Below are 22,320 nucleotides of genomic sequence, written 5' to 3' on the forward strand. Positions count from 1 at the left end.
TCCCTCCCTCTGCCTTTCTCCCCGTCCCTCCCTCTACTTCTCCCCCTATTCCTCCCTCTACCTCTCCCTCCATCCCTTCCTCTATGTCTACCCGCATCCCTCCCTCTTCCTCTCGCCGCATCCCTCCCCGTACCTCTCCCCGCATCCCTCCCTCTTCCCATCCCCCCATCACTCCCTCTGCTTCTCCCTCTTCCTCTCCCTCCATCCCTCCCTCTACATCTCCCTGCATCCCTCCCTCTACATCTCCCTGCATCCCTCCCTCTTCCTCTCCCTGCATCCCTCCCTCTTCCTCTCCCTCCATCCCTCCCTCTGCTTCTCCCTCTATCCCTCCCTCTGCTTCTCCCTCTACCTCTCCCTCCATCCCTCCCTCTACATCTACCTGCATCCCTCACTCTACCTCTCCCTCCATCCCTCCCTGTACCTCTCCCCCTAACACTCCCTCCACCTCTTCCTCCATCCACACACACTCGGAGCAAACACATTTGGAGCACGCACACTACGAGTACCCGTCTGCAAGTGTTCCACAGGTGTGTCTGCTTCCAAACACGACCACAGGTGAGTTCCTCGTACTGGATTGGTGGATTGGATTGTCAGTCTCTGTGGTCGATGTGCACTCTTTGTGTTGATTGGTCGTCCGTTGCGTCACTCACAGCAGAGAGAGCCGTCGGCCCCAGCCATCTGTCTAAGTTCCTCAGAGTGAAGGGGCTGTATGACACTCAACCAATCATAGGTCAGTAGTACTTCTCTGTGTGTGTGCACATGCAGTACGTGTGTGCGTAAAGGGATATCTGTGATGTGTGTGTGTGTGTGTGTGTGTGCGCGCGTGTGCATAAAGGGATATCTCAGGGTGTGTGTGTGTGTGTTCATTCCAGGTCTGGCGGGTGTGGTAGAGTGCAGAGGGATGTCTCAGCCTACGTTCTTCATGTGTGTGACCTGCGCTGAGACACTCCCCAACACACGCATCTGTGAACACATCATCAGCACACTACACCAGCACCGCTACATGGTGAGTCTATCTAATATAGGGTCTAATTGATCAACTAACTGTTGATAATTAATTACTTGGGATTCTTAATTTGGCTACTATTCCACTGAATACTGTAATTACTTCAAGGCATCACTTAATGACGTTATTGGGCAGAGATCATGATGTTTAACTCTTGAAATGTTCTTTTACAGAATAATCACTTCAACCGTCAGTCTCACATCAATAATCCGAAGGGTATTTAGTCTATCCAATATCTTTAGTAAATTATTTAATTGTTCTTAGAGCCACCATTTGTCAAAGCAAGAGAAAACAACACTTCTTTATCAAGTTTGAAGTTTATTACTAAGCTAAGATGATATGCAATGGAATGAAAGAGTGATGAGTATAGTGTCAAACAGTGGGTCAGGCCCTGGGGTTGCAGGGAGTGGGTCAGGCCCTGGGATTGCAGGGAGTGGGTCAGGCCCTGGGGTTGCAGGGAGTGGGTCAGGCCCTGGGATTTGGGCGTCTGATTGGTGGCTCTCTCTGAGCAGCAGGATCCCAACAGTGTTGTTGTTCTAGTTTTAACTTTTTTTTTTATATGAAATGTTATTTAACCTTTACTTTAACAGGGAGTCAGTTTGAGACCAGAGTCTCTTTTTCAAGGGAGCCCTGCAATACAAATGATACAAATACAGAGGATACAGACAAGAAAACAACCATAAACAAACACAAGATACAATTTCATACAACATATGAACACTAAGGAGGAGATTAAGATTCAAGACACAAGATTGGTTCCTGGCAGTACCAAAGAATGTTTTTGACAGAGGAGTGAACAATGATCGTTCCACCCCATAACCTTGTAGCTCCTACTTCTGTACCTTGTCTGACAATGGTCATGTTTGTTTTAAATGGGGAGGGAGACAAAGTGTGGATTCCTGAAAGACAGGAACATCAATCTAGGCCCAAAACTCCTACACTCCCTCCTCTCTGACCCCCATAGGTGTTACACGACTGACATCATCAGTCTGCACTGCAAGGGAATTGCATTTACAGTGAGCTGAGGGTATGTTTCTTAGGATATGTGTGTGTGTGTCAGTGTGCACAGTACGGTGATGTCCTGTCTGCCAGGGAGAGGGAGCTGCAGCAGCCTCTGAAGCCGTGCCTCCTCCGGGACATTGCCTGGCGACTGACGCACCAGGAGGCGGAGCTAGATGCCCAGGTGATGCTGCTGAACCAGGCGTGGTATGAGCGTGTGCAGTCGGCTCCGTTCTTTCGAGGTATGTGTGTGTTGGTGTTTGTATTTGGTGGTGTGTATGTGTGTTTAGGTACTTGGGGGGGGGGGGGGGGGGGTGGTGTGAGGTTAATAGATCTTGTGTATGTGTATGTGCGTGTTGCCTTGCAGCCTTGAACTTGCTTCAGATCATCCGGAAGGAGAAGAACCTGAGCCCCCTGCATCTGTATGTCAAAGCCAGACACCAGCTGAGTGAGTAACACACACACACATTGTAAAGATGATGATTCTGATATCGAAGAGTAATAGCCAATGGTGCGTGAAAGAAAGTGGGTGCTCAAATTGAAAGTTGAATAAGGACAATTTATTAAACAGGTCGACCTGGGACCACCAAACCACTGTCCATGAGAATGGGCAGCAGAGAAGTGGCCCCCACAATTGCAGTCAATTCTTATAGTAGATAATAAACAGAAAACCAGGACATCTGGTCCACATCAGTTAAGGCAAGGCGTCTGTGAGTCTGGAGAGTGTGGGGCCAGGGTACCTTTTGTGGTAAAGCAACATTCCAAGGTTCCTTCAGGAAAATAAAGATCATATCTCACACACACACACACACACACACCAACTAGACAAAAGCTTTCTGACTGAGTGGCGTGTGTTTTGTGGGCTCTAGTCACCCGTTGGGAGCACCAGCGGAACCCGGAAGAACCCCTGTCTATCACTGAGCAGAACCACAGAGAGATAGAAGATCTGATCCCAGACCAGTCTGAGAGGGACCAGGGTCACCAGGGAGCCGACAGAGGTGCAGTTAAACTGACCGGAGATCAGATCTTTGACCAGCATGACAAAGTTGTAGATCTGACCCTGGACCAGTCTGAGAGGGGCTACAGCCACCAGGCAGCAGACGGAGAGGCAGTCAAACTGACCGGAGATCAGCCGCAGTCCAGTCAGAGTTCAGAGGGACGAGAGAAGGACCCTGAGCCCGTCAGAACCCAGACCCCGCTGAACTCTCCAGAACCACATGGACCGTACCTGGACCCAGGCTCAACAGGTGAGAGGGAGGGCACAGGAAAAAATAAATAAAATCCTAATGTTTAAACGAGTGTTAGACACTCTATCCTCTCTACACTCAGTCATTCAACTGGCTCACACTATTAAGGGATATGAGTGTTGTGCAGTTGATCCTCAACCCCAACGAACACCTTTGGAATGAATTGGAACGCAGACTGCGAGCGAGGCCTTCTCGTCCAACATGCCCAACCTCACTAATGTTCTTGTAGCTGAATGGGAGCGACTCCCTGCAGCCATGTTCCAAAGTCTAGTGGAAAGCCTTCCCAGAAGAGTGGAGGCTGTTATAGCAACAAAGGGGGGACCAACTCCATATTAATGCTGATGGTTTTGGAATGAGATGTTCAACAAGCACATCATGGGTGTGATGTTTGGGTGTCCACATACTTTTGGCCATGTTGTGTAGTAATGGTGTTGTCACATGTATTGGGCATAGCTACAGTATGTGGAGCTCAGTAAGGTAAACCTGTGTGGTTTCCTTCTCTCTCTCTCTCTCTCTCTGTGTCTATCACTATATCTCCCCTCTCCCTCCATCCCCCCCCTCTAGTTGTAATCAAACAGGAGAAAGTGGACCCAGAGGTAGAGGATCTAACCCAGCCTGATGTCATCCACGTCCCTGGATATCTGGGTAAATAATTACAATAGAATAGAAAATACAATAGAACACAATAGTAGCACAATACAATAGTAACAATGACTGTACAATATCCAGGTATAAAAAAATAGATCATATGGAAATAGACATGCATCACATGTTGGTGTGTGTGCGCACGCCTCTGGTTCTTCTCTCAGGTGTGTGTGAGGTGCGGTACCAGGGGACCGTCGTAGGACCCAGCCACGATGTGACACCATCAGGTGGGGCCACAGGTGAGACACACGCCCAGACTCTACGGCTACAACCAGGAATGAGCCAGGGTGTTTTTATTGGCGAGCGTCATTTTCATTCCACCTATGGTCAAATTGGTGTGTGTGTGTGTGTGTGTGTGTCCTGGTCAGAGACGACTGAGTGGTCATTATTGAGCTCTAAACAGAGTGTTGTCTTGTTGCACCGACAGAAAACCTTCGACCCACCCATGACCTAAGGGACTACGTGAAGAACAGACGAACAGAGGCAGTGGTCGGTCAGTGTGTGTGTGTGTGTGTGTGTGTGTGTGTGTGTGTGTCAGTAAGAGAATTGGGGGGACAATGAGAGGCATATAAAGGTCACCAGGGGGTTGGTTGGTTTAGTATGTAGAGATTAGGAACAGGAATGCTATGCCCTACTTGGCATGTAGAGACTGGTGTGTGTGTGTGTGTGTGTGTGTCAGAGACAGAGAGAGAGCAGGAGGGAGGGCATGTACAGGCAGGTAAAAGTAGAGTTTGTTTCCTCGAGTTTTATGTGAAGACATGAAACTAGATTAAGATGTGAAGAGATACGTTGAGCCACACACCCCAGGTGTCCAGGTTCATCTTCTTAAATTCAGTGTCCTGGGAAGTTTAATCTGAGATTTACTACTCCACCGGCCCGCTCTGATATCCTAAAGAGAGAGAAAGAGAGAGAACAAAAAAGGCACACCGAAGGCTTTGACTGTATGCACTCACTCATTCAATGTCAATGAATCATATGAAACCTCATGTACTCCGAGACTCGACTTGGTTCTCACTGTACCAACCGCTGTGGAGCTCTAACACCGCCTACACACAAGCTCAACGCAAGGCCACAGCGCAGCTGGCCTCCTCCGCGGTGGGAACCTGGAGCTGATAACAAGACTGCGAGGGAGTGAAGCTGTCCCGTCTGGCTCTCAGGGTCACAGAAAACACAAATAAGAACGCCAGTTGATACCAGGGCACACCTGCAACGTGACCCACGTGTACCCGTGACAACAGACAGAGGGGGGGGGGGGGGGGGGGGGGGGTGTTCTGGTCCTAAAGCCGGGCAGGCATTAAGGGGATTTCAGCCAAGTTCTCATGTTACATGATATGACTGGCGTGGTGTGAGTCGGTCACCGACTAGAGGAGAAGACAAGATCATGTCCCATTTGAATTCTCACGCGTCAGAATGTCGTGGGTCGCAGCTCCTCTCTACTTGTGCAGGTTCAGAGGTGCTCCGAGACGATATAGGAACCTCAACCAATGAGAATCCAGGATGTTGTAAACAATGGCAACGCGTAAGTTGCGTTTGGGACTATACTTATAAAACGGCTACGTAATAGATGTAAATTCTCCATTTAGAACCATGAAATTGACCAAAAACTTGTGGAGCTCTGGCAGGACCCAAAAGCTGCCTTTATCGGCTAATACAGCAAACATTATTATGATCGTTGGAAATACCTTTGGGTATCGTGTCCATTTCATCTGCTCGTGCAGTGTACATCACATCAAGACATGTTGACGTGCTGAGTTAGTCTTGCAGTATGAGAAACACCGCCATAGTCTCAAACACCGGTTTATATACACTCACTGAGCACTTTATTAAGAACATCTGTACACCTTCTCATGGTGGAGGTGGTGTAATGGTGTGGGGAATGTTTTCTTGGCACACTTTGGGCCCGTTAATACCAACCAATCATTGCTTGAATGCCACAGCCTATTTAAGTATTGTTGCTGACCATGTGCATCCCTTCATGGCCACAATTTACCCATCTTCTAATGGCTACTTCCAGCATGATAATGCACCATGTCACACAGCAAAAGTCATCTAAAACTGGTTTCATGAACATGAGTTCAGTGGCCTTCTCAGTCAGACACCTTTGGCATGTGGTAGAACGGGAGATTCACAGCTTGAAAGTGCGCGTGAAAAATCTGTGCGATGCAATCATGTCATCACGGACCAGAATCTCAACGGAATGTTTCTAAGATCTTGTGGAATCAATGCCAAAGGAGCAAAGGGAGTCTCATACAGTATGTAAATCATGCAGTACTAATGCATTGGAGAAGTGGCTGACCTCTCTCTCTGTTGGACAATATCTGGATTTAGATTTTTTTGTATTTTTTTGTATTTTTAAGTATTTCAGTTTTACACGCAGTTATATACTTCATACCCCCCCCCCCCCCCCCCATTAACATGGTGACCATAGCAGGGTCCAAGAGGACCTGAAGCTCCCGGCCTTACTGTAGGGTGGCCACAAAATAAATCATTTAATACACAAGGCACACATTGATGCATGTTAAATACAGGTTATATTCAAGTTTCCATCACCTCCCTCAAGGTCGACCCATATACTTCTATAGGTACCTGATGGGTAACGTAGTTCTTTCAGCAGGTTCTCCCCTGCATATGCTGGAATAAAGCTTGATGTGACTACAGACTGAACTCTCCTTAGTGGTCATTTATCCACAACAGTATCCTTCTGCTGTACAGTGTGGTACAAACTTCAAACGCACCAGCTCTGCTGATTGGTACTCACCACCTCGGGATAGGGTTTTTTAATCTTTTATGGGGTGCGTTTGAATCTTTTATACAACATTCTCACAACATTTAACACAACATTCTTCTAGGGAACATAATGTACAGTACATTCAGAGGGGTTTAATTGTGTGTGTGTGTGTGTACGTGCGTGCGTCTGTGTGTGCAGGTCTCAGTGCTGTGATCGAGATCTGCAGTAAGGGCCAGGTTCCGTTCTACCTGTGTGTTTCGTGCAGCAGCAGACTCAGCCGTGACCTCATCATCAACCACATGCTCAAATACAGACACAGACAGAACTACCTGGTAAGCAACACACACACACACACACACACACAAATGTGTGATCCACATTCTGTTTCTGAAGACATACAGTAGCAACATTAGTATCTAACATTACCTTTTGAAGAGATCTGTGAGTGCTTAGAACAGACTGTTCCTTATGTTATGTGTAAATAGAATACTTTGCTCGAGTCATGCTTGTCTACGTAATCAAAACAGCTGTTGAGGAAGACATGTATGAAACCAACTATGCCGAAACAACAGGAAACACCTTGGGCAAGGGTGGTAGTTGGAAGTTGTGACATTTGATGTCTGTTCGAAAGTAACAACTTGTGATGCATGTTGCTAAGAGAATGTGAGGAAGCTCCCCGCTCTGTGAGCACTAGAACTAGGCTGAAGTGAGCACTAGAACTAGGCTGAAGTGAGCATTAGAACAAGGCTGAAGTGAGCATTAGAACTAGGCTGAAGTGAGCATTAGAACAAGGCTGAAGTGAGCACTAGAACTAGGCTGAAGTGAGCACTAGAACTAGGCTGAAGTGAGCATTAGAACAAGGCTGAAGTGAAAGCCCCTGTTAGGCTATTTTGCAGATGCATCCAGTTGGGGAATAAACTCATCTTGAACTCGTCTCTTGAATCTGGTTTGTTGATTGGGACCGAACCGAACCGAACTGCACAGCATTAACAACTAAACAATTCCCTCTTTCTCTCACTTTCCCCGCTCTCTGTCTCTCTCTCCTCCTCCTCTCCCCTTTTCTCTCTCTCTCTCTCAGAGTGTGCGGTACCCCTGGTGTTTTCAGGGGTGTTCGGAGCGTCGTGGTCTAGCAGAACAGTCAATAATGTTGATGCAGATCGCCAAAGAGGTGGAGGAGGAGAATCATGACGAACCGGGCACACTACAGGTACACACCCCTCAGTACCACTACAGGTACACACCCCTCAGTACCACTACAGGTACACACACCCCTGTACCACTACAGGTACACACACCCCTGTACCACTACAGGTACAGTACACACCCCTCAGTACCACTACAGCTACAGTACACACCCCTCAGTACCAGTACAGGTACAGTACACACCCCTCAGTACCACTACAGGTACAGTACACACCCCTCAGTACCAGTACAGATACACACCCCTCAGTACCACTACAGATACACACCCCTCAGTACCAGTACAGGTACAGTACACACCCCTCAGTACCACTACAGATACACACCCCTCAGTACCAGTACAGGTACAGTACACACCCCTCAGTACCAGTACAGGTACACACCCCTCAGTACCAGTACAGGTACACACCCCTCAGTACCAGTACAGGTACAATACACACCCCTCAGTACCACTACAGGTACAGTACACACCCCTCAGTACCACTACAGGTACATGTAAAGGAAATTTACAAATGTATCCTTAGATGACCTTAATATCTCTTAAGAAAAAGAAGAAAAACAACTCCTAATATGGTAATGTGACAAACATCCTATCTGAACCACACACGGATGTGAATCCACAAGGCTAGTTTTCAAGGCTGTACTCCCTGTTCTCTGCACCAAATGTACTAATGCTTTGTACGCACTTCTCTTATCTAGTATGTATTAATATCTCTGTATTAGTGCTGCTCTTTGTCAGTCAGCCTACAGTGCTACTCTGATCCATACTCGAGTGTGACTTATTCTGTATCTGCGTTCGCTGTTTGACTAACAATATATAACACAAAGACAGTTGTCTGTTTCTCTCCAAGAATTTATTAAACTCTATAGATTTCCACCACAGTACACACCCCTCAGTACCAGTACAGGTACACACCCCTCAGTACTACTACGGGTACACACCCCTCAGTACAGGTACACACCCCTCAGTACCAGTACAGGTACACACCCCTCAGTACCAGTACAGGTACACACCCCTCAGTACAGGTACACACCCCTCAGTACCAGTACAGGTACACACCCCTCAGTACTACTACGGGTACACACCCCTCAGTACAGGTACACACCCCTCAGTACCAGTACAGGTACACACCCCTCAGTACCAGTACAGGTACACACCCCTCAGTACTACTACAGGTACACACCCCTCAGTACCAGTACAGGTACACACCCCTCAGTACCAGTACAGGTACACACCCCTCAGTACCAGTACAGGTACATACCCCTCAGTACTACTACAGGTACACACCCCTCAGTACTACTACAGGTACACACCCCTCAGTACCAGTACAGGTACATACCCCTCAGTACTACTACAGGTACACACCCCTCAGTACTACTACAGGTACACACCCCTCAGTACTACTACAGGTACACACCCCTCAGTACCAGTACAGGTACACACCCCTCAGTACTACTACAGGTACACACCCCTCAGTACCAGTACAGGTACACACCCCTCAGTACTACTACAGGTACACACCCCTCAGTACTACTACAGGTACACACCCCTCAGTACTACTACAGGTACACACCCCTCAGTACTACTACAGGTACACACCCCTCAGTACCACTACAGGTACACACCCCTCAGTACTACTACAGGTACAGTACACGGATGAAGTCAGTACAAGCATGGAGTCAATAGGTTGAGGCGGAGGAGAGCACCTGAAAGTACTGTCGTGGAAATGTTGTGAGAATCAGAATTAGCAAGTCAGAAGTATTCAGAAAACTGTTCTTTAATCGTGCATGAGAGAGTACAGACTGCAGGTGTCGTTTCTACTCCAACCTTACATGTTAAATTCTCATCCTTTTATACAGTGGGACAAACAACTCATATGAAATAGATATTAAAAGAAACCATTAAATGGATTTTTGGAGTGCAGACCAGCTACACACTTTTTTTTACTCTGTCGGTGCAAACATCCTGTTCTGAGCACAGTAGAGAACTGTCTTTAGTAATTCTCTCTGTAGCCAAGATTTACCAAATACACTTACACTATATGCTTCTGTACTGTACATTACTCAAAGATAAGCCATTTAAGGCTTAGGAGTGGGACTGATACAGTATGTGTGTGGAGGCTAGTGGAGGTAGAAATCGGAGGACAGGGCTCATTATAATGCATGGAATAGAATAAGAAATGGTGTCAAACGTGTGTGTTTGTTACCATTCCTTATTCCGTTACGTGCATTACAATAAAAAAACAATTGAGCCGCACAGGGCCACTGCCATGGGGCACGCTAACATGCTAACTTTGGGGCTAACTCAAACCTGCAACACTGTGCACAGCAGGGAAGGCTGGTGGAGGCAGAAGTCAGAGAACAGGCTCATTGTAATGCATGGAATGGAATGAGGAATTGTATCAAACGTGTGTCTGATACCATTTGTCATTCCGTTCCATGCCTTACAATAAGCCCGTCCTGGTGGTTTTTGGATAAAAGCGTCTGCATATGAGTGACCCTACTTTGTGTCAGTATTAGGGAGCCTGATGATCTCTCTCTGGCCTGTGTCCGACAGGAAGTACATCTGGAGACAGCAGACTTCAAAGAGATCAAAGGGATGCTGTTTTACAAAGGTACAGTCATTAAAACCTATCCATCTATCTATCAATCTGAGCTGGATGGATTCAACCAGGAGAGCTCCAGAGTTCTACTTCACTCGATACTTTACTCTATAAACTGACTACTCTAACCGGAGAGAGAGAGAGTCCTGCGTCAGGTTGGGTATCCGCGGTTCCCCGAATCAAAAGGATGTCGCTGGTCGGGTTCGGTTTTAAAGATGATAACAAAATCATTTGTCAGGTTGCGGCAGAATTGTTGCATGTGTCCAGTTGGGTGCAGGTTATGAGAAATGTACAGCAGCTCAATAACTATTTTGGGTACTGTAGATAATGCATTGATGTTGTGGTGGAAAGTCTAGGGTTACCACTTAGTATTCGGTGAGACTCTGCACCAATAGACATGTAAATATGTTCTATTTACTTCTTTTAATGGTTGCTAGCATGGCAGCCTGCTTCTAACAAACACAGCACCCAATTCAGAGTTACAAGCATACATTTATACTCAACATATTCATGTCTGCACAGTTATAGGCACACTTGACCAGACATCCTACGGTCCTGCGAAACATCTTCCTCAAATGCCTTGGCAACAACACATCTATATATGGATAGCTTGTAGCACAGTTCATAAGCATTAGGACATAATACTTCGACTATTTCATCAGTCTACTCAAGCCACAAGCAAAGGGTGGCTCTAAGGTCACACAGTTGTTATCGACAAACGCTCATTCCATGATTTAATGCTAACATGATGAATGTTTACATGATTAATATGATTAACGTTTACCAGCATTTCATTGTACAGATACAGATTGCCATTACAATGTCAATGGAAGGTTTGTGTGAAAAAGTAAGCTTTGAGTGAGGATGGGAAGTTGGGATTTACCTCCCTCTCTCTCTCTCATGACCCCCCTCTTCCCCCTCTTCTGCCCCCCTTCCCTCTCTACCTCTCCCCCTCATCCCTCCCTCTCCTTCCATCCCTCCTGTTACGTCTCCCCCTCATCCCTCCCTCTACCTCCGTCCTCTCCCCCCTCCTCCCCCAGCTGTGTCCAGGCTCAAGGAGCTCTGCAGACAGCAGAAGAAGAGAGAACTCCTCACCCACGTGACCAGCAAACCTCAACCAGGTAGGAATCTGCTAAGCTGCACACACACTACACAGGAAGTTTATAAGGTGTCCTGATCAAGTGCGTGGTCTGTGTTTCTGACCGTGTGTGGTCTGTGTTTCTGACCGTGTGTGGTCTTGTGTTCTCAGTGGCAGTTAAGCAGGAGTATGTGGGGTGTCAGGTGATTTCCCAGAATGCCCCTGGACACTCCGAGCTGTCAGAGATAGGTAAAGGTTTCTGACCGTGTGTGGTCTGTGTTTCTGATCGTGTGTTGGTCTGTGTTTCTGACCGTGTGTAGTTTGTGTTTCTGGTCTGTGTTTCTGACCGTGTGTGGTCTGTGTTTCTAACCGTGTGTGGTCTGTGTTTCTGACTGTGGTGACCAGCAAACCTCATCCAGCTGCTAAGCTGCACACACACACTACACAGGAAGTTTATAGGGTGTCCTGATCAAGTGTGTGGTCTGTGTTTCTGACCGTGTGTGGTCTTGTGTTCTCAGTGGCGGTTAAGCAGGAGTATGTGGGGTGTCAGGTGATTTCCCAGCATGCCCTGTGTGGTCTGTGTTTTCTGACCGTGTGTAGTTTGTGTTTCTGGTCTGTGTTTCTGACCGTGTGGTCTGCGTTTCTGGTCTCTGTGTGGTCTGCGTTTCTGACCGTGTGGTCTGTGTTTCTGGTCTCTGTGTGGTCTGTGTTTCTGACCGTGTGCTCTTGTGTTCTCAGTGGCGGTCAAGCAGGAGTATGTGAAGTGTCAGGTGACTAGCCAGCATGCCCCTGGACACTCTGAGCCGCCAGAGAGAGGTAAAGGTAGGTGAAACACTGCTCAAATATGTTATGACCAATCCATAATCATCCCCTAGCGTAAGACTCCTTATGAGAAAAATGAGTTGAAATGGCTGTTAAATAGAATCAGTACAGTAGCTGTTCTAAATTGACCACATACTGAACATAATGATTAACAAATGCCTCTCTCTCTCTCTCTCTCTCTCTCTCTCTCTCTCTCTCTCTCTCTCTCTCTCTCTCTCTCTCTCTCTCTCCTTCCAGAGGTCATACAAGCTGTGAAGCGTCCTTCTTCGCGTTCAGGTGTTAAAAGTCAGGTCCCAGTCAAACGGCGGAGGGTCACCAGCCCCCCCGAGGGGCACACTTTGAATTCTGACCATGTCCTCTGTCTGTCCCCTGAAGGAAGGATGTGTCCTGAGCCCCCAACTGTACATCAGGAACCCACCAGCAAACCCTTACACACACTCCACGACACTCAGCCAAAACCCTTACACACACTCCACGACACTCAGCCAAAACACAAACACACACACGCCAGCTCTCACACAAAACACCCACCCTCAGACACACACCCAAAACCCACCCTTTCCTCCAAACCACACCCAAAACCTGGTCAAACCTCATCAAGAAATAAATGCCCCCCCCAGGCCACTAAGAAGCCTGTCCCTGCTCCCCCATCGCCAGCCAGGACCCCCCCAGTCCACCCCAGCTCAGCCCCAACTAGGAAGCCCATGGTCCACCCCAGCCCCGCCCTAATCCCAGCCAAGAAGCCCCCAGTTCCCCCCAGCCCTGCCATAACCCGAGCCCCAGCTAGGAAGCCCCCAGTCCACCCCAGCCCAGCTAAGACCTTCCCAGTCCACCACAGCCCTGCTGTAACCCCAGCCCCAGCTAGGAAGCCCCCTGTCTCCCCCAGCCTAGCCCTAACCCCAGCCAGCACCCCCCCTGTCCACCCTAGCCCAGCCTCAGCCTCCTCTCACCCCATCAGAGTTCCTGGAGCCCCAGCCCTGACCCCCACGCCTCCAGCTCCAGTCCCAGCCTCTGTTCTTCCAGCCCCAGCTCCTAATATCTTACCGACCAGGGTCCATCTCCTGTCCCCAGCCCCATCCTCCTCTCCCTGCCCTACCTCTGCCCATACCGCCATCAGCCTTCCTGGAGCCGGAGCCCCAGCCCTGACCACCAAACTCGCTGCTCCCCCAGTCCCAGCGAGGCCCCCCCAAGCCTCATCCACCTGCGATCCCTCTGCCCGTATCCCCATCAGTCTCCCTGGAGCTTCAGCCCTTGTGGACTCTGAGTGGTTTTTGGAGCACCTTGTTTCTATGTTGAAAGAAGACAGCTCCACGCTTCCCCAGCCTCCCGTCCTGGCTAGCCCAGAGAGAGAAGTAGGACCTGGGGCTCAGACCAGGACACCAGGGCATACCTCTGGGTCTTCCAGCACTGCGACGGGGCACATTAGAAGTGGGAGTGAGGGTGAGAGAATCGGGGAAGAAACGACGATGAGACAGCGTATCGCCACAGTGCAAGCCCCTCCTCTGAACCCCCTCAAGAGGAAACTGTTACCTGAGGAACCCGAAGATGGAGACCCCTGGAGCTACGAGAGCCGACAGTTCAGCCCCAACCCCAACCCCACCAACTCTCTACTCTGTACTGGTACACAACCACCTGGGGGAAACCAGGGAACAGGCTGCCATGGGGAGGACATGATCAGCCCCAACTCCAACGCCCCTTCAGACCTTCACCAGAACCCCAGTGACCTGCAGTTGTTGGGGGGCTACACTGGAGCAGGCTACTCTGTAGCTTTCTCCTCTGGAGGTGTTTTCCAGGGAGTGGGGGGGTATCCTGGAGGCGTTTACCCAGGGATGGACTACCCGGGGCAGGCTTACCCTGTGGCTGGACTGGGGTCAGCGGTGGTGCCAGGAGAAGGGAGCCGCCTCTACCATCCAGCTCAACCCACGGTTCTGATGCCTCCAGTGAATCACCAGGATCTCCCGGGACCGGGACCCGATTCGATGACCAACCATCCGTCGCTGGTGGCAGCAGATCTGCAGCAGAGATACCAGGCCTGGGTTAGGGTTACCCCCAACCCCACCAACTCCCTACTCTGTACTGGTACACAACCACCTGGGAGAAACCAGGGAACAGGCTACCATGGGGAGGGCATGATCAGCCCCAACTCCAACTCGAAACCCAACGCCCCCTCAGACCTTCACCCGAACCCCAGTGACCTGCAGTTCTTCGGGGGCTACACTGGAGCAGGCTACCCTGTAGCCTTCCCCTCTGGAGGTGTTTACCCAGGGATGAACTACCCAGTGCATGCTTACCCTGTGGCAGGACTGGGGTCAGCGGTGGTGCCAGGAGAAGGGAGCCGCCTCTACCATCCAGCTCAACCCACGGTTCTGATGCCTCCAGTGAATCACCCGGATCTCCCGGGACCGGCAGGTCTGCAGCTGAGATACCAGGCCTGGGCTGTCGGTACCATGGAAACCGACACAGGGACTTGCAGGTACCAGTGGAACCACAGTTATGTGCAGTCGCTTAAGAGGTCGCGACCCCGCAACAACATAGTGATCCAAACCCAGAATACCGCCTCCCCTCCCTCACTCCCCTCTAACTACCCCTGGACACACTCTCTCCCTGCCACAGCTTACGCTAATTCCCCTCTGATGGCTAACACCTCTACTACTGCCAGGGCTGCGGCTACTACAGCCCATCTCCCCTATGCTCTGGCGAATGCCGCTAGCGTGAGCGCTGACTCGTCTCCAAGCATCTCCACTGCCTTAACCAACTCTTCTGTTCCACTCGCTGCCGTCGCTAACGCCACGGGTAACATTGCTATGGTAACCGACGCTATCCGATGCTATCCCCCTCACACCCCGGAGGAAGCGGTCCGTACTATGTGGCCATATTAGGACAGAGACAGAGACCCAAACTGTCATAGTGTTGTAGTGCTCAGGCCCAGCAGCTTGGGTGGTGAGTGTTCTCTGTCGCTCTAGAATATCTTTGTACATTGTGAAATCGCCCCATTCTCTTTCTGTTGAGTTTTGCCTCATATATACTCTCGCATGCCTCTTCATATCTATCTCTCTCCCTCCCCCCCCCCCCCCCCCCGAATATCAGTGGCAGGCCTCTTTATATACTTAGTTGCTCATGCATTATTTTCAGATAAAACAGGGTCAGGTCAGATGGTTCCCAGCATTACATGACCCTTAACGCCAGCAGTTTATGATCAAACATATCTGGTTGGACAGTATCTTGTTTTGGTTGGACAGTCTCCAAATATTAATTAAGGACACCTTGATTGCTTACAGTCGGACAGTAAGCACTTCAAAGACCATCTTTTGCACACGGCATTCTTGCATTCAGCACGCTTCCACATATAATGGAAAATTACAGCAGTTCAATACAAATAGAGTACAGTATTAAAGTTAACCTTTCCTACAATCTATTAGGTACTAATCATCAGGGGTGGTAAAAGTACTCAAAAGTTATACTCGAGTAAAAGTATAGATACTTAATTAAAAAATGACTCCAGTAAAAGTAGAAAGTCCCCCATTCAAACACCACTTGAGTAAAAGTACAAAAGTATTACATTTAAAATGTACTTAAGTACCAGAAGTAAAAAGTAAATATTCAAATTAATTGTAAATAGTCATAAATCAGCAGACCAATTGTTGTGGGAGTGATATGCAATGTTTTAATTGAATATGAATGACAATTGACAACAAACAGAGACAGATCTACAGTAAATCCCCCACCCCCTTATTTAAGTGTGTGTGTGTGTGTGCGTGCGTGTGTGCCAAGAGGACAGGAATGCATTGACTTGCATGCTCTGTGAAATCCTACAGTAGTACAATCCTGCAGATCAGAAAACTGCAAATAAAATAAGTGATAAGATTACAACACTGCCAATAAGATTTGTAATCATAAGGGACAATAAGACAACTACTAGAGACTTGTGCAATGAGGGTGAACCATCCCTCCCTTTAAGTTGAAATATCTTCAAAAGAAACGCTCAGGCTAGGCTACACAGAATCTGACTGGCACCTTAACGCAGTATAGGGGTTGAACTCACAGTAGCAGCAGACACAAATCACATTGTTTAGTTTTGCATAATTCTTTAATAACTGTCTTTCCTACTAGGCCCTAAAGTGTGTGACCCTGAAATTACATTATGAAACTAACATCTGCATGAAAGCAGCAGAAGTTAAGAGGTAAAAGATACAAGGTAAGACAACTATTAGAGAATTGTGCAATGAGCGTGAACCATCCCTTTAAGTTGAAATATCTTCAAAATAAACTCTTAGGCTCTCTCTCTTTACACATAATCTGACTGGCTAGCTCATTTGTAAGACAGGTTACTATTTAAGGCTGTAAAAGCTTCCGTTCAGCTTCAGCAGAAGCTGATTTTCAAAATTGCTGGAGTCCATCCTTGCTCTCCTAGGGCTAAATAGAAGCCCTGCAATACTAAACAGCCTTTCACACGCAGTTGAGGCAGGAAGAGGCGTGTTTAACTTGATGGCCACCTTACAGACGGAGGGGAAGGTCTTCAGCAGACTGGTGTGGTCAGCACAGCATGCCAGATATCCCTCAAGTTCTTTTGAGGTTTCTTGTGCAGTTGTCTTGATGGACGAGAAGAAGTCGTCATCATCAGAAGCGATGGGGCTACCGAGGGGCGTCAAGGGCTCCATGTCCAGATTGATGTAGTCCAGTCCTGAAAAACAATGCATGTCCCATACACATGCAGAAATTTAACAGAATTGCATTCAGAACATTAGTCAGTGACAGCCAACGTACATATTTTTCATAGGTCTAATCTTTACTGTAAAGCTCATTTGGCAAATAGCCATGGTATCATTCTAGACAGTTAACTGAGACATAGCATAGGCCTAAACCTTCCACCTCAGGGATGCATGCAACACAAGCTGTATTTTCATAGAATGCATAGCCTACCCTGGTATATTATTTTATTTTGTTATTATTAAATACAAAAGAAGCAGGCTTTTCCTTACCGTTTTTGAGGATGGCTTCGTCTTTGGTCCACGACATCTTGAATTTTGGCAGCAAGATGGCGGCTGCAATCAGTTCTGGGTCTTCCAAGATTTCGCTGAAGCGGTTCTTCAAACCTAGTTGAATGGCATCAACAAGTGGCTTGGAAAACTTTAAGGATGGCTTGATCCGATCCAGTTTTGTCTTCAGCTGAGTCAGAGTGGGAAGAAGCCATCCCATCTGTATGTTGGTTTCAGCCTGCAGAATATCGATAGCCTTGGCCACTGGACTCATGGTTGCTGAGTATTCTGCTAAGAAGGCCAATTCTGATGGATTGAGCCTGTGACACACAAAACGTTTCAATTCAGTCTGGGGTAGTCATAGTGAGATAGTTGAATCCAATATTAGGTAGTAGCTTTAGAATGGAATACAATGTTCAGTTAGGGCTTTAGGATGTTTAGAGTGGGGCAGTTGTATTGGGTTGATTAGTGTGGGGTAGTTTCAGTGAGTGGGTGGGGTTACTGTACTGGGGTAGTTAAGTTTTAAGTAGTTATGAGTGGGGAAGTTAGAAGAATTAGTGAGTGTGTAGTAAAAAATATCAGTAAACAGTACTCACATTGGAATTTTGAATGATGCGCAGACATCTCGGATGGCTCCCTCTCCTTGTTCTTTGACGATCCTCACTATTCTCTCCACTGCGAAGAACATCGAGTTCCATCTAGTTGCATTGGGCCGTATTAGCTGAAGTTTGCATGCATCTTCGATGGTTTCTGCAGCAGTAGCGGATCGCGCACTCTTGTTCCATAGTGCCTGGCACTTTGAAAATGATGATCTGGACACTTTTTTGTCGGTCTCATTTGAGTTTGCCTTTAAAGCATCTACTGTTGACACCAGATTAAGAAGGTGGCATGCGCAACGCTGATGCTTGGGTAGATGATACTCAATGCCATCGCCTTCATCAAGCACACTTGTCACTTCTTGGAAGTTAACTTCACCCTCTTCCTCCTCTTGAATCTCCTCCTCATCTTCCTCACCTGAGCAGCTTGCTTCTTCAGTGTCAGTCACATTGTTGTTTTCGTCTTGTTGGGCTCCATAGACGTGGAATGCTTTTATAAAATTAGACCCATTGTCAGTCGTTGTTCTAACGATCTTGTCACGAATCTGGTATTCTGCATGGATGTCATTTAATGCACCAGCTAAAACGTCAAACGTGTGAGAGCCTTTTAACTGCCTGCATGCTAGGGCTGCTGAGCGCCTGTCCAAACTGTCAGGATCAAGCCAGTGAGCTGTTACGCCAATGAAGCTGCGCCTCCTGGCGGTCCAGCAGTCTGTGGTGGTTGCGATGTATTCCACCTCCCTCATTGCCGCAATCACTTTCTTCTTCATAGTTTTGGTAGCTTCGGCTATACTTGACCGTAGAGTGGGACGTGACATGATGGTGGCATTGGGCTGGAGGTCCTGGATCAGGTCTTTGAATGCTTGTAGGTTCACCACACTGAATGGTTGAAGGCCTTCAATGACATACTTAATTACTGCTTTGTTTATGGTCACTTGTGACACTCGCTTGCTAGACATATCCAGCTTGAGCTGCTTGGTAGCACTGCCAGGAGGTGTTTCGTGAAGCTTTCTCTTCTGTGAGCTGCTGTGACTCTGAGTCAATTTAGAGTAACTCTCTAACTGATGGGGATGCTTTCTCTGCAAGAAAGAGAAATATAATTTATAATATTTATATATTATATATTTTCCTAAATATTAAAACTGTTAAACATAATTTCTCAATAACAATCTTATACACGTGGCTTCCCTTACAAAAAATAGAACTGCAGTGAAAACGTTTTTTTCGTGTCCAAAACATTGCATAATACTAACCAATACTAATCAATCATTAGTATTACAACAACTACGGTAATATTTAAGTGCAGTTATACTGTAATCATTACAACTGCAATTGAACTGCAGTATTTTTTTGTAAGGATTGCACTGCAAAAAATGAAATATTAACAAGTGAAAATATCTTGTATTTGGTACAATAAGTCCAATACTGAGTAGAATTATCTTGAATTATTCCACTGGCAGATAATTTTGCTTATTTCAAGTTTTTTTCCCTGATTTTGGTCAATTTAATCTTGTTTTAAGAAAACAAGATTAACATATTTATTTACAAAAATAAGCAAAATTATCTGCCAGTGGAATAAGATGATACAAGATAATTCTGCTCAATATTGGACTAATTGTACCAAATACAAGATATTTTCACTTGATAAGATTTATTTCATTTTTTGCAGTGTGCCAGCAATTTGACATGGCGAGGAGGTCCAAGTTAGCAATGATAGCCAAGTTAGCTAACGTTTGCTCACTCTCAGTCCAAAATTATCCATCCCACCCTGACGATACCGCTAACGTTGCATTTAATTTCGTTAGCTAGCTACGTTATCATATTCATATATCATATCCGACCGACTGTTTCTTTATAACGTTACGTTATCGATAGCTAACGTTAACGTTGCCAGACTTAAGTGGAGTGGTGGTGGAGACGTGATTAACGTTAGCTTAGCTAGCTCTGTCGTTAGCTAACTTTAGCGAAATGAATGCACATAGTAACATTAAAGTTAGCTTAACCTCAATATGTTTTCTCAAATTTGAGGGTGAATTTTTGAATGCTGAAATGTCGTTCACCCGTGGCAGGCAAAGAAGACATTTCAGCCCGATAAGAATCTCCCTTGACTTCGGTGAATTCGAACATATCCTTAAGATATGGCCATGGGTGATCCCTGTCCGTTTCATCATTTCTGGCGGCAGCGAGAGCATCTTCACCTGCTGCTTCTGCCATCTTCTTCAGTAGCAATGATGATGACGTGCTGCTGAGCGAGCGGGCCGTAATCGTGGCAAATTGAGTTTGCGTGCTTTCTTTTAAAAAGGAAACTTTTTTTTTTCCATCGGATTGGAAATGTAACGAATACTTGGGAGGGGGCATGGGGAAATGTATCGGAGTAAAAAGGAAACATTTTCGTCAAAATTGTAGTGGAGTAAGAGTGAAAGTAGGAGCAAATAAAAAATACTCAAGTAAAGTACAGATCCCCGAAAAAAATACTTAAGTAATGTAACGAAGTATTTTTACTTCGTTACTTACCACCCCTGCTAATCATCTAACATTAATTTTTCTATCACAAGTGTACAGTAGTAGTGTACAGTAGTCTCTAGTGTGTAGTATACAGCAGTCTACAGTAGTAGTGCAGAATATTTACTCCAACCCCATCTGAACATTCTGAACTTGCCCTTCACACACAATGAGAGACAGAGAGCTGCTGTTCACCACAGAACACAGAACAAGCAATACACACAAACACTTACGTCCTTCAATATCTTAGTAGTATTATGATTATTAGATTTTGTTCACCTTTTAATTATACAGGTAATTCTTCATATTGACGATGAAGACCAGTCATTGCATTGTTCTATGCGTGTTATTTTGACTTCATGGATGTGGCACTCTCCCTTTTCAGAGTACCAACTCTCCCCTCCACCAAAGAAAGAGCAAACAATACAGAAGAAAAAGACAGTAAACAGTGACTAGAACAGTGGTAAGTATCATAGCACTATCATAGCACATAGCATCAAAGTAGTGTTGAAAAGAGAATGAGTTACTATCAGTATGACATCCATGGTGTAAATTGTGTATTCAGAGATGGGATTTTTTCCTGGAATTCCTGTGTTTTTGACATTCTTCCTCTTTGGACACACCATAGAATTTGACCAAGCCCCAAACCAATACCCTACGATTATTAATTGTCAATGTTGTCATGACTACATCCCTGAGTTGGTGTGTGTGTGTGTGTACATTCACAGAATCTGTCTCAGAGTTTGTATAATGAGTTTAGCCATCCTTAGGCATCGACTATGCCTTGGTTACATTTTTGCCACATATACCAGCAAAAGTCATTCAACACCCAACATGATAACATCTACTATTCCCACTATTCTTGAGTTGATCTCAAAACACTGAAATGTCCATCATATTGTGTGCTTTGAGGAAGAAGGGTTTAAATATCACTTTGGTGTTTTACTATTGAGAATCCTAGTTTTCCTGAGATTTGGGCACTGTGGAAGATTGTGATAATTGAGCCTCAAGGGAAACCGTGTGTGTGTGTGTGTGTGTGTGTGTGTGTGTGTGTGTGTGTGTGTGTGTGTGTGTGTGTGTTCGTGTGTGTGTGTGTGTTCGTGTGTTCGTGTGTTCGTGTGTTCGTGTTCCAGGTGACTGCACTGACCGCAGCTGGAGCTACCACCAGCCCTGGAAAAGATAGCTGCCCTTACTCTACACACACGCCCAAGATTTTGTATAATATTTTTTTTTTTTTCCCCTTTTTTTTTTTTCTTTTTCTTTTTTTTATTATTATGATGACACAACAGAATGTGATTGACTGACTAACAGTGTCTACTGTTGGATTCATGACTCATGAGAACCAGTTTGTCATTGGCTCAGTGTATGGGGACATGGGCCAATCATGCAAGATCTTGATGACTCGATGAAGGGTGAGGAAAGAGGTGCAGGCATTTGTTTTATGTATATAACAAAGAGTTATATTTTCCTAAGTTTCCTTTATCCTGTATAAACTGATTAATATCTGTATTATTATTCAGTTGTATTCTCCAACGGAAGAATCCATAGAATCGCTTCTCGAGGATGGATGTGTTTGAATATGTTTTAATGTGTTTTATATTGAATTGATTATAGTATTATAAATATAATTTGTGTTTCTTAAAATGCCTCTGCCCTCATCTGTGTGTGTGAGTGGGAGACATGCACCATCACTTGAGCCTACCGTCCTATTCTCATGATTCAGCCTTAGTCCCACCTCACCCTCCAGTCCTAATATTGACTCCTTCAATTTAGTGGTTCAGTATTTCCTGCTTTCTTCTCTTACTCACACACACACACACACACAGGACCTTGAATCCAGCCAGGGGAGAGAAAGAGGGTGAAAGAAAAAGACAGATGCATCCCAACAGTCTGTCCTTTCTTGCTTCCTTCTTCCCCT

The 22,320-nt window shown here is 46.4% G+C and overlaps 1 protein-coding gene across 1 annotated transcript; it reads left to right on the forward strand.

Annotated features, from left to right (window-relative positions):
• The first annotated feature begins 420 nt into the window (after window positions 1-420).
• LOC310815189 (uncharacterized protein) lies at window positions 421-22,038 on the forward strand. The gene is made up of 18 exons (XM_083684875.1): window positions 421-555; window positions 653-730; window positions 873-1,006; window positions 2,067-2,247; window positions 2,373-2,453; window positions 2,875-3,252; window positions 3,817-3,897; window positions 4,062-4,136; window positions 4,325-4,390; window positions 6,824-6,957; window positions 7,704-7,832; window positions 10,383-10,440; window positions 11,469-11,549; window positions 11,678-11,755; window positions 12,245-12,328; window positions 12,566-14,801; window positions 20,788-20,865; window positions 21,536-22,038. The coding sequence occupies exons 3-17, from the start codon at window positions 902-904 to the stop codon at window positions 20,852-20,854; spliced, it is 3,834 nt and encodes a 1,277-aa protein (XP_083541001.1). The 5' UTR covers window positions 421-555; window positions 653-730; window positions 873-901; the 3' UTR covers window positions 20,855-20,865; window positions 21,536-22,038.
• The last annotated feature ends 282 nt before the right edge of the window (window positions 22,039-22,320 follow it).

This window comes from Argentina silus, assembly GCF_951799395.1.
Source record: "Argentina silus genome assembly, chromosome: 14".
Taxonomy (NCBI): Eukaryota; Metazoa; Chordata; class Actinopteri; order Argentiniformes; family Argentinidae; genus Argentina; species Argentina silus.

What these genes read in the sequence shown, in the direction of transcription:
- LOC310815189 (XM_083684875.1), top strand. Translation starts at nt 902, where the DNA reads ATGTCTCAGCCTACGTTCTTCATGTGTGTGACCTGCGCTGAGACACTC. An exon ending in GTCGGCTCCGTTCTTTCGAG is followed by an intron (nt 2,248 to 2,372) that starts GTATGTGTGTGT and finishes GTTGCCTTGCAG; the next exon opens with CCTTGAACTTGCTTCAGATC. An exon ending in ACGAACCGGGCACACTACAG is followed by an intron (nt 7,833 to 10,382) that starts GTACACACCCCT and finishes TGTGTCCGACAG; the next exon opens with GAAGTACATCTGGAGACAGC.